Source organism: Sarcophilus harrisii, chromosome 2, assembly GCF_902635505.1.
Source record: "Sarcophilus harrisii chromosome 2, mSarHar1.11, whole genome shotgun sequence".
NCBI classification, from domain to species: Eukaryota; Metazoa; Chordata; class Mammalia; order Dasyuromorphia; family Dasyuridae; genus Sarcophilus; species Sarcophilus harrisii.
Genome location: NC_045427.1, coordinates 154,870,469 through 154,882,895, shown reverse-complemented (window position 1 = coordinate 154,882,895; position 12,427 = coordinate 154,870,469). Strand labels below are relative to the sequence as shown.

Genomic DNA, 12,427 nt, shown 5'->3' with positions numbered 1-12,427 from the left:
TCGGGAATATGTAGATAATATCCCAGTCACTAATACAGGTACACAATGTGTGACTTATCAATCAGGAGAAGTAGTAGCATCAGGTTTACTGACACAGACTCCTAATAAGCGATCTGGTGATAGTCGCCCAGATTCTGACTCCAAGCAACAAAATCCAGGAATATACTGGACAGCAGTTGTGACAGCTGACCAACCTATGTTCACTATCTATATAAATGGCCTACCATTAAAAGGATTGGTAGACACTGGTGCAGATCATACAATCATTAGAGGTGCCAACTGGCCCAGTCACTGGTCAAAGATTAAGGCAGACACCTACATGTCTGGCGTAGGAGGATCAATAGCAGCTGAAGTTAGTGCTACCCCTTTGAGATAGATATTTGAAGTGAAACCGAAGTTTTTACTCCTTTTGTAGTAAATAAAATCAACATCAATCTACGGGGAAGAAACATCTTACAACAGTTAGGATTACAAATGAGTACTTTGGTTTTTTAGGCAGGGCTGCTGTTGAAGGCCTGCCAATACTCTCACTTGTTCCTATCTAATAGAAAACTGATACATCTGCGTGGATAGAACAGTAGCCCTTAGATAGTGGTAAAATTCAGGACTTATTAGATATAGTACAGGAGCAACTTGACCAAGGACACTTACAACTTTCCCTAAGTCCTTGGAATTTCCCAGTATTTGTTGTAAGAAAGAAATCTGGAAAATGGAGGATGTCGACTGATTTAAGAAAAGTATATTAACAGATGGAAACTATGGGAACTCTTCAGCCTGGACTTCCATTTCCTATTCAGTTGCCTAGAGAATGGCTCTTTGGGTTATAGACATTAAGGATAGTTTCTATTCTATCCCTCTGGATAAGGAGGATATGAAAAGATTTGCCTTTTCAGTGCCCAGCGTTAACTTAGCTGAGCCTTATAAAAGATATGAATGGACAGTTTTGCCACAGAGAATGAAAAACAGCCTTACTATGTGTCAAATGTATGTTGCTGCTGCTCTTATTCCAGTAAGAAAAGCATTTCCAAAAGTTATGTTACGTTATTACATTACATGGATGATATATTGGGATGTGCACCTGAGGAGCAAATGTTATAAACATATTTACAAGACCACAGAAACACTAAGGAACTACATATTGTATTTGGCTCCAGAAAAAATTCAAAGACATGCTCCTTTTCAATATTTAGGATATGAAGTATACCCTAAGGTGCTTACAGTACAAAAACTTTCTTTAAGAACAGAGAAGCTAAACACCTTAAATGATTTTCAGAAATTGATAAGAGATATCCAATGGATGCATCCAGTGTTAGGTTTAACTACCTATCAATTACAACCATTATATGACATTTTTAAGGGAAGACAATGCTTTAAACTCACCACGCCAGCTTACAAAAAAAGCTCAAGAGACTTTGAGAGAAGTTGAACTGGCTTTATCCAATGTGGTTGAAAGAGTCACTCAAAAATCTCTGGAAATATCAGTTTTTATTACAAAAGAGGCACCCACAGCAGTTCTTCATCAAGGAGACAGTGTGATAGAGTGGGTGAACCTCCCAGCATAACCAGAACAAAGTCTTACTCCTTACCCGATGCTTGTGGCTAAAATTTTATTAAAGGCCATTAAGCAAATAGTACAATTATCTGGGATAAGACCTGACAAGAGGTACACCTTTTATACTAATGCACAAATTAATGTGTGCTGTGAAACCATCCCAGAGTGGCAAATTTTACTGGCCACGGCTCCAAATTTTACACACGGGTCTCCCTTAAAGATAACCCAACTATTACATAATTAGTGATGGATTTTTGAAGAAAAGGTTCTAAGGTTCCTCTTAAAGGACCAACTATCTTTACAGATGCATCCAAACATAACATTTGTGCTATATACTCTACTGATCTAGCTATAAAAAAGCTAGTCAGAACTTCCTTTCAGTTCACTCAGGAGAATGAATTGTATGCAATCATTCTAGCTCTTACTTATTATCCACAGGAGATATAAATATAATATCTGATTCAGCCTATTCAGTAGGTGTGGTACAAAGAATTGCCACAGACCAAATAAAATTTGTAGCCTCTAATATATATCAGCTCTTTAAGAAACTTCAAGAGTAAGTGAGAAAGCATCCAGGTAAGATTTATATCTTGCATGTCCACTCTCATAGAGGACTTCCAGGTCCTATTTTTTATGGAAATTCAAAGGCAGATAGCCTTCTAACCATGTTAGCCAATACTTCTTTATTTCAGGCAGCCCAAGAATCTCATTCTAAATATCATCAGGCTGCTCGAGCTTTACGTTTACAATTTGGAATAACAAGAGAGGAAGCAAGAAGCATAGTAAAAAACCTGTACTATACAGCTTGCCTTCCTTTCCATGTTCCTAACGCTCCCTCCAGGGAAGAACTCTGTGGTTTGAGACCCAGTGAAATTTGGCAAATGGATGTGACCCATTATAAATCTTTTGGCTGCCTGTCTTTTATCCAAGTTGTGGTAGATGCCTTTTCAGGATTCACTTTTGCAATACCAGCAGCAAAAGAGACTGAGTGGTCACCGAGTTCTTTATTCAAGAATTTGCAGTTATGGGTGTGCCACAAGCAATAAAAACAGACAAGGGACCTGCATATACTTCTAAACACTTTGCACACATTTGTGCATAGTATAAAATTTTACACACCACTGGCATACCCTTTAATCCTCAAGGACAGGCAATAGTAGAAAGGAGAAGTAGAGACATCAAGACACTCCTCCAAAAACAAGAAATGGGGAGCCTCAGGTAACCCTAGAGAACTTCTAAATGTGGCCCTTTATACTATTAACTTCTTGATTTTTGACAAAGATGCACTGGCTCTGGCAGACAGGTTTTATAACCCACTGGAAGGGTAGTGTCCAGTGTGAGCAGCTCCACTATCTTTAGATAATTGCCAGGTGATGTAGAGAGATCCAGAAAGTGGTGAATGGAAGGGACCAGATAGGTTAACTGCTTGGGGGAGAGGGTTTGCTTGTATCTCTACAGATGGAAAAGGAATCAGATGGATGCCAATGAGCCATATTCGCCTTGTCCATAGGAGAGAGAGGGAGCAGACCCTTGCAAAGAAGAAGACAACCCAAGAAATACTGGGTGGTTCCATCGCTGACTGTGCCTACTACTGAAAGAGCATGGCAGTTATGGTGTCTGACTCATGGACATCAAAAATTGTTGGACTTCAAAACCCTCAGGAATCAATGGATCCTCTGAGAAATAAGATTGTTGTAGAACTTCAAAACCCTTAGGAATCATTGGAATCCCTGAGACATGATAAGACTCTTGTAAGACTTGAAAACACTCAATAATCATTGGATTCCCTGACACATGATGAGACTGTTGCAGGACTTAAAAATCTGTAGAATCATTGGATTCCCTGACACATAATAAGACTGATACAGGATTTTAAAATTTGCAGGAATCATTGGATTCCCTGACACATGAAGAAATGAACAATAGATTTCTAGGATTTATGGAAATGTATAATTCCTTATGTTGATTCAAATTGTTTGTTACATCACTACTAGCCTGTGTTATATTACTATGTGCTTATGTAATACCTCCCGTGCTGATGGATTTATGTATATGTATATGTATATGTATATGTATATGTATATGTATATCACATATGTATGATGGATATATGTATGAGCAAAGCAGAATTGAATTATCTCAGAAGAAACACGAGATGCACAAAGTTAGAGAAGCTACTGCAGATGTTCATAGGAACTATTTGTGTCTGACCTGTGGCAGAGCATTCCAACCTTGTATTGGTTTGATCAGTGACAGTCAGACTCACTGTAACTCTAATATAAGTGATGTCATTTTGGTCGTCTTTGAGATTGAGGACAACCAATCAAGTGAAGTACTTAAGCATACAATGAAACATAATAGTTAACAAAGGAGATGGACTCTTGTTCAGATATAGACTGCTCTAGATGAACTATGAAGCCCCTTTTAACTTAATTCTCTGTAAATCTATGGGGAAAGAAGAAAAGTTATGAAAGTGATTGTTTTTTGGAAGAAAAGGCATACTATCGATTTAAGGGAGATTTTTTTTGTGTGTGTGTGTGTGTGTGTGTGTGTGTGTGTGTATGTGTGTGTGTGTGCTGTTATTATTGTTCCTACTAAAGACAGTATGGAAGTATACACTGTAAGGTAAATAGGCATTCCTATAACAACATCTCAATATACTTAATGAGCCAACAGGAGGAATTTACAGAGTGGACTTATATCTTAAACTCCAAAGTTCTAAATAAGTCAGCTGGTTTGTAAGAAAAAACATATGGCATGGATTTTCTTTTACTACCTAGAAATATTTACCCAACTGAAGGAAAATGTTTCAGTCCTTCTCATTAATGATATATGTTTGATGTTAATCTCATGTGAAAGACTGTGTCTCTTTTTATGTATATAAAAATACCTCAGGAAAGAATAAAGACCCAATTTGGCTTATTACATACAAAAATAGTAACACAAACAAGCCAAAAGGCAGGTAATACAAAACTAAGGCAGATATCAGCTTTTTTCTTTTACCTGAGGAACAATACAAAAAGACTGTGTCAGCCTCAAGTGTACATTTTTCAGGCTTTTGTTAACTTTGTGTCATGATGGAATTTAATTTAAGAGGAAAACTGTAAATATTCAAATCCTAGCTAACAGAAAACTCCAAGCATAATTCATTCTACAGATGAACCCTGAAAGACAACTGAAATAAAAGTTTTCCATGAATACTTATATATTCCAGTTAGCGAGATTACTTGTGACAGGAGCAGTTGGTTGCAAACTTCCTCCTACAAAACCTATATTTTGCAATGACATTCTGCTGACCTGCAGACAGTATTTGAAAATATTCAGCACTGAATAGTAAAGGGCTGCCTGCGGTGCTAAGAAACAAACATGACTATTTCCAATTCTGGTATCACTGTGTCCATAATTCAGTTCAACAGACATGTATTGAATGCCTACTATGCACATGTCACCATGATAGGGGCAGAAGTGAATAAAAAAGGGAGGCATTGTAGTACAATATGATGGGATCAGGTTTGGAATTAGAGGGTGGAGGTCAGAGCTGGGGATTTGATTTCTGTTTTCATCACCTATTAGTTATGGGATCTTGGGTAAATCAGAAAACTTTTCTGAACCTTGGTTTCCTGCTTTGTAAAATGGGAAATGAGTTGGATTACACGAGCTCCACGTATTTCCAATTCTAAACCTTTGATCCTAGCGCAATGATTTTGTCTTAGAGAAGACTGAAATCAAACAGAGAATAGGAGACATTCCCAAATAAATACAAAAGAACAGGGCAAAAATATAAGAAAGGCATGAAGTAGTATGAGAATTCAAAAGAGGAAATAAGAATCCCTGGCTCAGTAGGTCAGAGAAGACTACATGGAGAAGGAGCCTGAATTGGGTCTTACAGAATCCAAAGGAAAACATAGCAGAAGAACTTAGAACAAGCAAAGTAGCTTGGCCAGAACAGAAGACAGAAAGCTGAAGCAAGACTGAGAAATGCCAAACTATGAAGCCAAAACTTGCACATACTTTCCCTTTCCCTTGTCCTAAGCTTCTATTGTACTAACGGTCTTAGCATTAAGTCTGTCTGTATGACAGTGGTTCCCAATTTGTTTTTTCATGGCACAGTAGTATTTGCCATGAGAAATTACAGCACACTGAACTCAGGTCTTCTTGGCATCAATGCCAGCTTTTTGGTTATTTAGCCACTCTACTTACTATATTTCATAGTTTTAAAATTAAGCTCAGCAAGTGGGCCACAGAAAAGGGTTCCAGGATTTCTAAATCCATTTTGCTTCATTGTCTTCATGCCAAATCCTTTTCCTGTTCTTTCTTTACCTCCCCTAAGCTGCTAGGGCCAGACTGCTTTGGGTGATAAAGCAACTACTATATTACACAGATATATGGGCTGGACTTCTGATTTTTATTGGTATGAGCAACTCCAAGGTAAAGGAATTCCCGCTACAAAGGTAAATTCACTGCTCTTTGCAACTTACAGTCTAAGTGATCTGTTTAGAATACTGAAAAATAAAGTGATTTACACAGAGTCTCAAAGTCACTATGTGTCAGAATTGAATTCAATTTTTTTCTGAAATCAAGGGCAATATTTTAGTCACTGCACCAATCTACCCCTGGCTTTATTACATGATGTTTCAAAATAAGGATAGTCAGACTATGAAATGTTTCTGAAGACATAAAATGTTTTCAGTATAAATTCTCACACAATAAATGAATGATTATTTAAAAATAAGCAAACAAGAAAACAACATGGGAAATAGGAATTTACAAAACTAAATAGATTCTAATTGCTTTGAAAGTTTTTAGCTTGAATATTAGAGGAACTATCCTCTGCCTTCCCATGCTGATCATTTACTAGTTGAAAGGAGAATAGCCAGAGAAAAACTGATAAAACATTATAAAACATTATTAAAAGGATCATTTTTTATATTTAAAATAAGGCTGATATACCTCTGAAAACATAAAGCAATGAGAGTGCATTTTTGTTGAAAAGTTGTATAAACTGAATAATCTGGAATAAAATTGGGAAGGGAGCTACTTACAACAACAACAAACTTTTTCTAGAGAGATCAACTTTCTTGTGATAGCAATAGTGATCCTCTTTCATCTTTCACTGACCACACACATGAACACATGAATGTGCATACACATAGCATTTAATCCATTCTTAAGATGTTAATAAATAATGAAATAAAATATCTATAGATATATACTACATAAAAATTACTAGTATTACATAGTATCAAACATCCATTCTCCTAGAAAGGTAAGGAAGACATACTTACCTTTATCTCAAATTCATAGTGTTCATCCTTTCCCTGTCCACAGAGAACATAGCGTGGAATACTAATTTTAATTGGGTCCTTAAGGTCATCTGGATTTGCTCCCAAAGAGCGAGAAACCATCCGCTATCAAAGGAACATCAGACAAGGAGAACAAAGAAAAAGCAGAATCACTACATGGAAAATACCCTGCTCAGGCAGTAGAGAGAAAATGTGTTTAAAGTAGAGAAAAGAGCATAAAACCAGCAAAGCTTATTTAAAAAAAAAAATGATGGAATCCTTTGAAAGAAAAATACTAAGGCTCTCTCATAACAAAAGAACATTTCTTTTAGATATTCTTTATGGAGAAGTTAGGAAAAGAGGACTTTACAATGTTGTTCAGTCTTTGAAGTTTCATGTAGTTTACAAGAAAAACTTGGAAGAATGGAAATGGAGAGCAAATTATAAATCTTGACATTGCTTTAAAAGAAACTGTGTAAACCAATCACCTTTCTAAAAATTCTTTACCATCAAGGGAAAACAAAACAAAATAAATTATCACATCTTATTTTTCTATCATAGGATGGCAAATGGAATATCTTAACTATTTAACTATTTAACACTAAATAGCTGAAAATTCTGTTCAAATTTCCTTCATTTTCAATCAAAGATATTTTTTGTAAATTTATGAAAAGATATAGAAACATACTATTAAAAGATCATGAGGCTTTATCTAGTTAATATCAAACCAAAATACTCAAATATGACAAATAAGAAATAGTCTGGGGAGCAAGATAAATAATAAAGGATGAAAAAGAAGGTCCACAGCTCACATTTAAAAGAAATGTCCAATTTGAGTTCCTGATGAGAAATAGGAGAGAATCTGAGCATTTTTGGTACCAATAATTCTTCCTATTCTACAGCTTTAGAAAAAAAAAAAAAAGTGACCAGTGTTTTAGGATAGATTCAACAAATACAAGCATGGAATATTTTAAATAACTATAGCATTTTAGAGTCCAATGGAACCTAGGATATTTTTTCTACTCTCCCTGCAATTTTACAGATGAGGAAAGTAAAACTTAGGTTAAATGATCTTCCAAGATTGCCCAATGACACAATAGTAAATCTGAAATAAGTGCAATGTTCTTTTCAGGAAGAGGTGAAACCTGACTGGTATAATAAAACAATTACAATACCCTCTAAATTTCCAAGTGAAAGTACTTTCAATAAGGGAATTTATTTTGCTTGATTTTGCATATTTATTAGAAGAAATTTGGTATTTTTTTCCAGTGAGGTAGATAGAAACAAAATTGATTTTTTTTTTTCCCTTAAGAAATAGAGAAATTGAGAGGCACTCGAGCTGTGAAATACTGCATGCACTTTCAGATGAGGTCACTGTTTTGTTAGTTTTACTTTGTTACAAGAAAGCTCCTAAGGACTGGAGTCTTTTTAACGTAAAAACAAAATACAGAAATAAAACTTTTTAAAAATTTAAACATATAATCTTAAACAGGTACAGTCAGAAGTGCTGATTCTATACCAATCTTGCTGATACACAATAACTTTAAAAATGCATTTTAACTTTGATAGTATTTTTGGTTTTGATCTTATATGTATGATATTATCAGGGCTACTTAGAGTATCTCTAATCTTATTTTCCTAATGTTCGTCAAATAGAGCTACGTTACTAAACTTTGTCCCTAGCAATAGGGTGGACATTTAGAGATTTTCATTATGAAAATTCTTAATGAAAATTCCTCTGAAAAAGGTATTTAGAATGTGCATGTATGGGTGCGTGTGTATATATATGTGTGTGTGTGTGTGTACATGCATACACACATACATACATACATATGTATGCATGTTTTCATTTCTTTCATCTTAAATGAATTAACTGCTAGTAAAAGTTATTAATTATAAAATTCAAAGTTTTTTGTCTTCTGAGTACCAAAAATAGAAAAGCTTCCTTTATCATGCTTTTTAATCCCAGATCAAAATTATGTTCCCCTGCTACTATGTGTGAAAATAAGACTGTTTAGCTATAGAAAAGGATAATAGCTCTGTATATGTGTGTGTGGTTGGTAAAAGAAAGAGATCACAGATCTGTAAATTAGGCAACAGTTACCAACTCAATTCATAAAAGGCATTCATTCACGGATAATGGTGCTGCCGCCTTATGACATCAGTACCCCCTTGCAAATTTATGGTGGGATATGGACTGGTATTGCAGAAGATAGGTGGATGGGTTGTACTGTATATGGTTGGAAGGAATATCTACTTTTGACAAGACAGCAATACATCTTAAATATATTTTATTCAAAAAGTTGAATCCCATTCCAAACAATAAAAGCACATAATTGCAATACAAAGAATACTTAAAATCCTCAAGTGTTCTCATGACTAGTAAGTTACCACTACATTATTATCAACATTAATAATCATCATAATGGCAATTTTAAAAGTACCTTATGTACAATATGAAAAAAGGAACTTTAAAATTTATTTATGTTATACTATGTTGTGCATGTTTAATTACATGTTTAGCATATATCTGTGTTATATGTTTGGTGTGTGAGATACATTTAGTTAGTGTATATCTTTAACTGTGTGTGTGTATATATATATATATGAGTCTGAGGTCACATTTGAACTCAGGTCTTCCTAAGACCCAGTACTCTATCCACTAACCCACTTAACTACCTTGTATTTGTTTATATTTATTTTATACAAACACATACACACGGTGTACATATTTGTACTTGTTTTTCCTGACAGAAAAAGTTACTTGAGAGTAAGAGTTACTTTATATCTTATAATATATTCCTAGTGTCTGGTACGTTTGTTATTACCATTGTTCAGTTATGCCTAACTCTTCACAAAGAGTTTACGTATGTACATAAATATGTTGCTTCCATGAGGAATGGGATTGTTTCAGTTTTGTATTTATATCTCTAGTGCCTCAACCACTGTATGGGACAAAGGAGGTAATAAGCATTTCTTTTTATGAAAACAAACAATTTCATAAGCTTCTTTTAACATGCAGTTCTCATGATGGTCAGAAGGAAAACATCATGAAAATAACTGCTGTATATTCACCAATATTATCTTCAAGTCTTAAAGAAATAGATCTTACATAATTGATACTTAATGACTTCAATATAAATGATGGCACTGGGGATATAAGTAAATACTATGTAGAAAAACAAGGTTCAAAAAATGAAAAGAACCAACTATTTGTAAATTACTCAGTATCACCTTATGTATGAAATAAGTGTATTGGTTTGAGAAATATTAAGGCTCTGGAAATGGCAAGCACCAGTCAAAAATGGAACTAACTATATCTTAATAGAGGATAAATAATTGCTTATGAGCCTAGCTTAATTTAGAAACATTGTACAAGTACAGTTAGGTCTTTCAGTGATTAGCACAAACACAAACATCAATACCAAATAAGAATAAATACACTTGGCTTCAACTGAACAAACCATCTACTGTGTCCTAGGCATTAGGAATACAAAGAAAAAAGCATAATAGTCTCTGCCCTTGATGATTTTACATTCTTTGAAAGGATCTAGTTGAGAAGATACTACATTTGATTACAACTTCAACCCTAATAGTTTGAACAAATTGTCAATTTCAAAAAATGAGGAAAAAGACTAAAGTTAAAATATTTATTATTTTTATTTAGAGAAGTTTAATGATTTCAAAAATCACCAAAACAAGTAATAAAAGAGCTTAGAACTTGCCTCAGAAGGCAAACATGATTTTTTGTTCAAATATCATAAAATCCAAGGGCAATGATGGTTGAGTGTATTGTGAGTTAGGAAATCTGGATAAGAACTAGCTCAGGTCTGAAACAAACACATAGAGTAATATCCTTGGTAGCTTAATGGAAGGTGTGTGTGACAATGGCTATTCTATTTCTTCATTCTTCATCATTGTACAGCACTGGATTTGGAGTCAGAAGATCTAGGGTGCAATCTAAGCTCTGTTCTTTCAATCCATGTGAGTTTGGACAAGTCATTTAATCTGAGTATAAATGGCTTTTATGGATTCTTTAAGCTAAATAAAATAAATAAATTATATATATATATATAAATATATAAATATATATATAAAACACCATGAATTTATGGTCCTTACTTGGTAGACAAAAGAAGCGAACAAATTTATTAAGTCCCACTATGTGCCAGGCATTTAAAGTTTAGCCCTAAAGCTAAGCTTTATCTCAAGAAAGATAATCCACATTTTGAGGATTTAAAACTAATGTTAATCTATTTTGTGTCCTTGACCTTTTTGGCAATCTAGAGAAGCCTTTCTTTTTCTCAGAATTTCTCAGAATAATGTTAAATTCACAAAATAATACATATAGAATTACAAAGGAATCCTACAGTAATGACATATCTATTTAAATATGCATAGATAACATATATATATATATATATATACACACACACACACACACACACACACACACACCTATCTACTACTACTACTACCACACACACACACACACACACACACACTCAGAGACTCCAGATCTAGATTTTGAACTACACTAAGGAATGAGGAGAGCTGACCTCAATGTTCACTACATTAATCTCAAGTATTAAGGTAAATGCCTATATAATAAGTGGAATTATCTTCATATTTTGCTAGGGATTTGTAGGCAGGGATCAAATGGAAAAATAACATAGAGAAGGCTTATTGGTAGAATGCCTGTGTGCATCATAGGGAAGAAGAGGATTATTAATAGATGGCTGTTACAGTGACTAAGCTGAATACGTAGGACACATGCAGCTTTGAAAATATCTGTTACAATGGAGTACTGCCACTGTATAGAAGATGACAGGAATGTAGGTTAAAAGATATGTTAGAAAAATAGGTTATTAAAAGAGGAAAAACTTTGTGAAATATTATGGAAAAGAATGAGAATGAAAAATCACTTAAATGATGTCCTCACTAAAAAGTGAAAAGTTATTGAGGGGAAAAGGAGTCTGATCAATGTATGAGAATCAAATAAGGCAAACCATTAAAGACCGCTTCTGGGTGAAATTAAATAAATTACTGTAAAAGGAATGGATCTGTCTACCTGGATTAATCTATTTTAATCAGTATCACTGATGACAGTGAAGTCCCAACTTTTATACTTTGTCATCTCAATATCCAATGTACTGTGAGAAAGTACTTAAGTTGAGATTAGGGGGGGAAATGGCTGGACCTGGCCAAATTAGAGAAATAAATGTGGGCTAGAAGAGAAAATTTTGAAAGGAATAATGTAAAAGCGTTCAGGCAACAACAAAAAGAAGATTCCAAGAAAATGAATAAGAAAACAGTTGTCTTTGTTTTTATGTAAAATGGTAGTCAAGGAAACATCTACTAACCCTTTTGCCTACGTTCTCATGCCTATATTATTTGATTGGTTTATGTATATGTCAAACCCATTCTTGATGAATCAGATATAAGAAGGTAGCAAATTGTAATTATAGAGGCTTGTTTATGAAAAGAAGCACAAAGACAATATTACCAGGCATGACTGGCAATAGAGCAGGACCACTCACTTAAGAGCAGCAAAGAAAGGATTAGAGATTATTTGAATGCTGCACTAGTTCTT

At 34.4% G+C, this 12,427-nt stretch overlaps 1 protein-coding gene across 5 annotated transcripts in view; it reads right to left on the bottom strand.

Moving 5' to 3' along the window:
* KIF16B (kinesin family member 16B) overlaps positions 1 to 12,427 on the bottom strand; it is a 340,481-nt gene that overhangs the window by 70,734 nt on the left and 257,320 nt on the right. For all 5 annotated transcript variants that reach the window (XM_031951076.1, XM_031951079.1, XM_031951077.1 and 2 more), the window contains one exon: positions 6,838 to 6,960. In XM_031951076.1, coding sequence (XP_031806936.1) covers positions 6,838 to 6,960 — 123 coding nt within the window. The remainder of the gene's footprint in view (positions 1 to 6,837; positions 6,961 to 12,427) is intronic.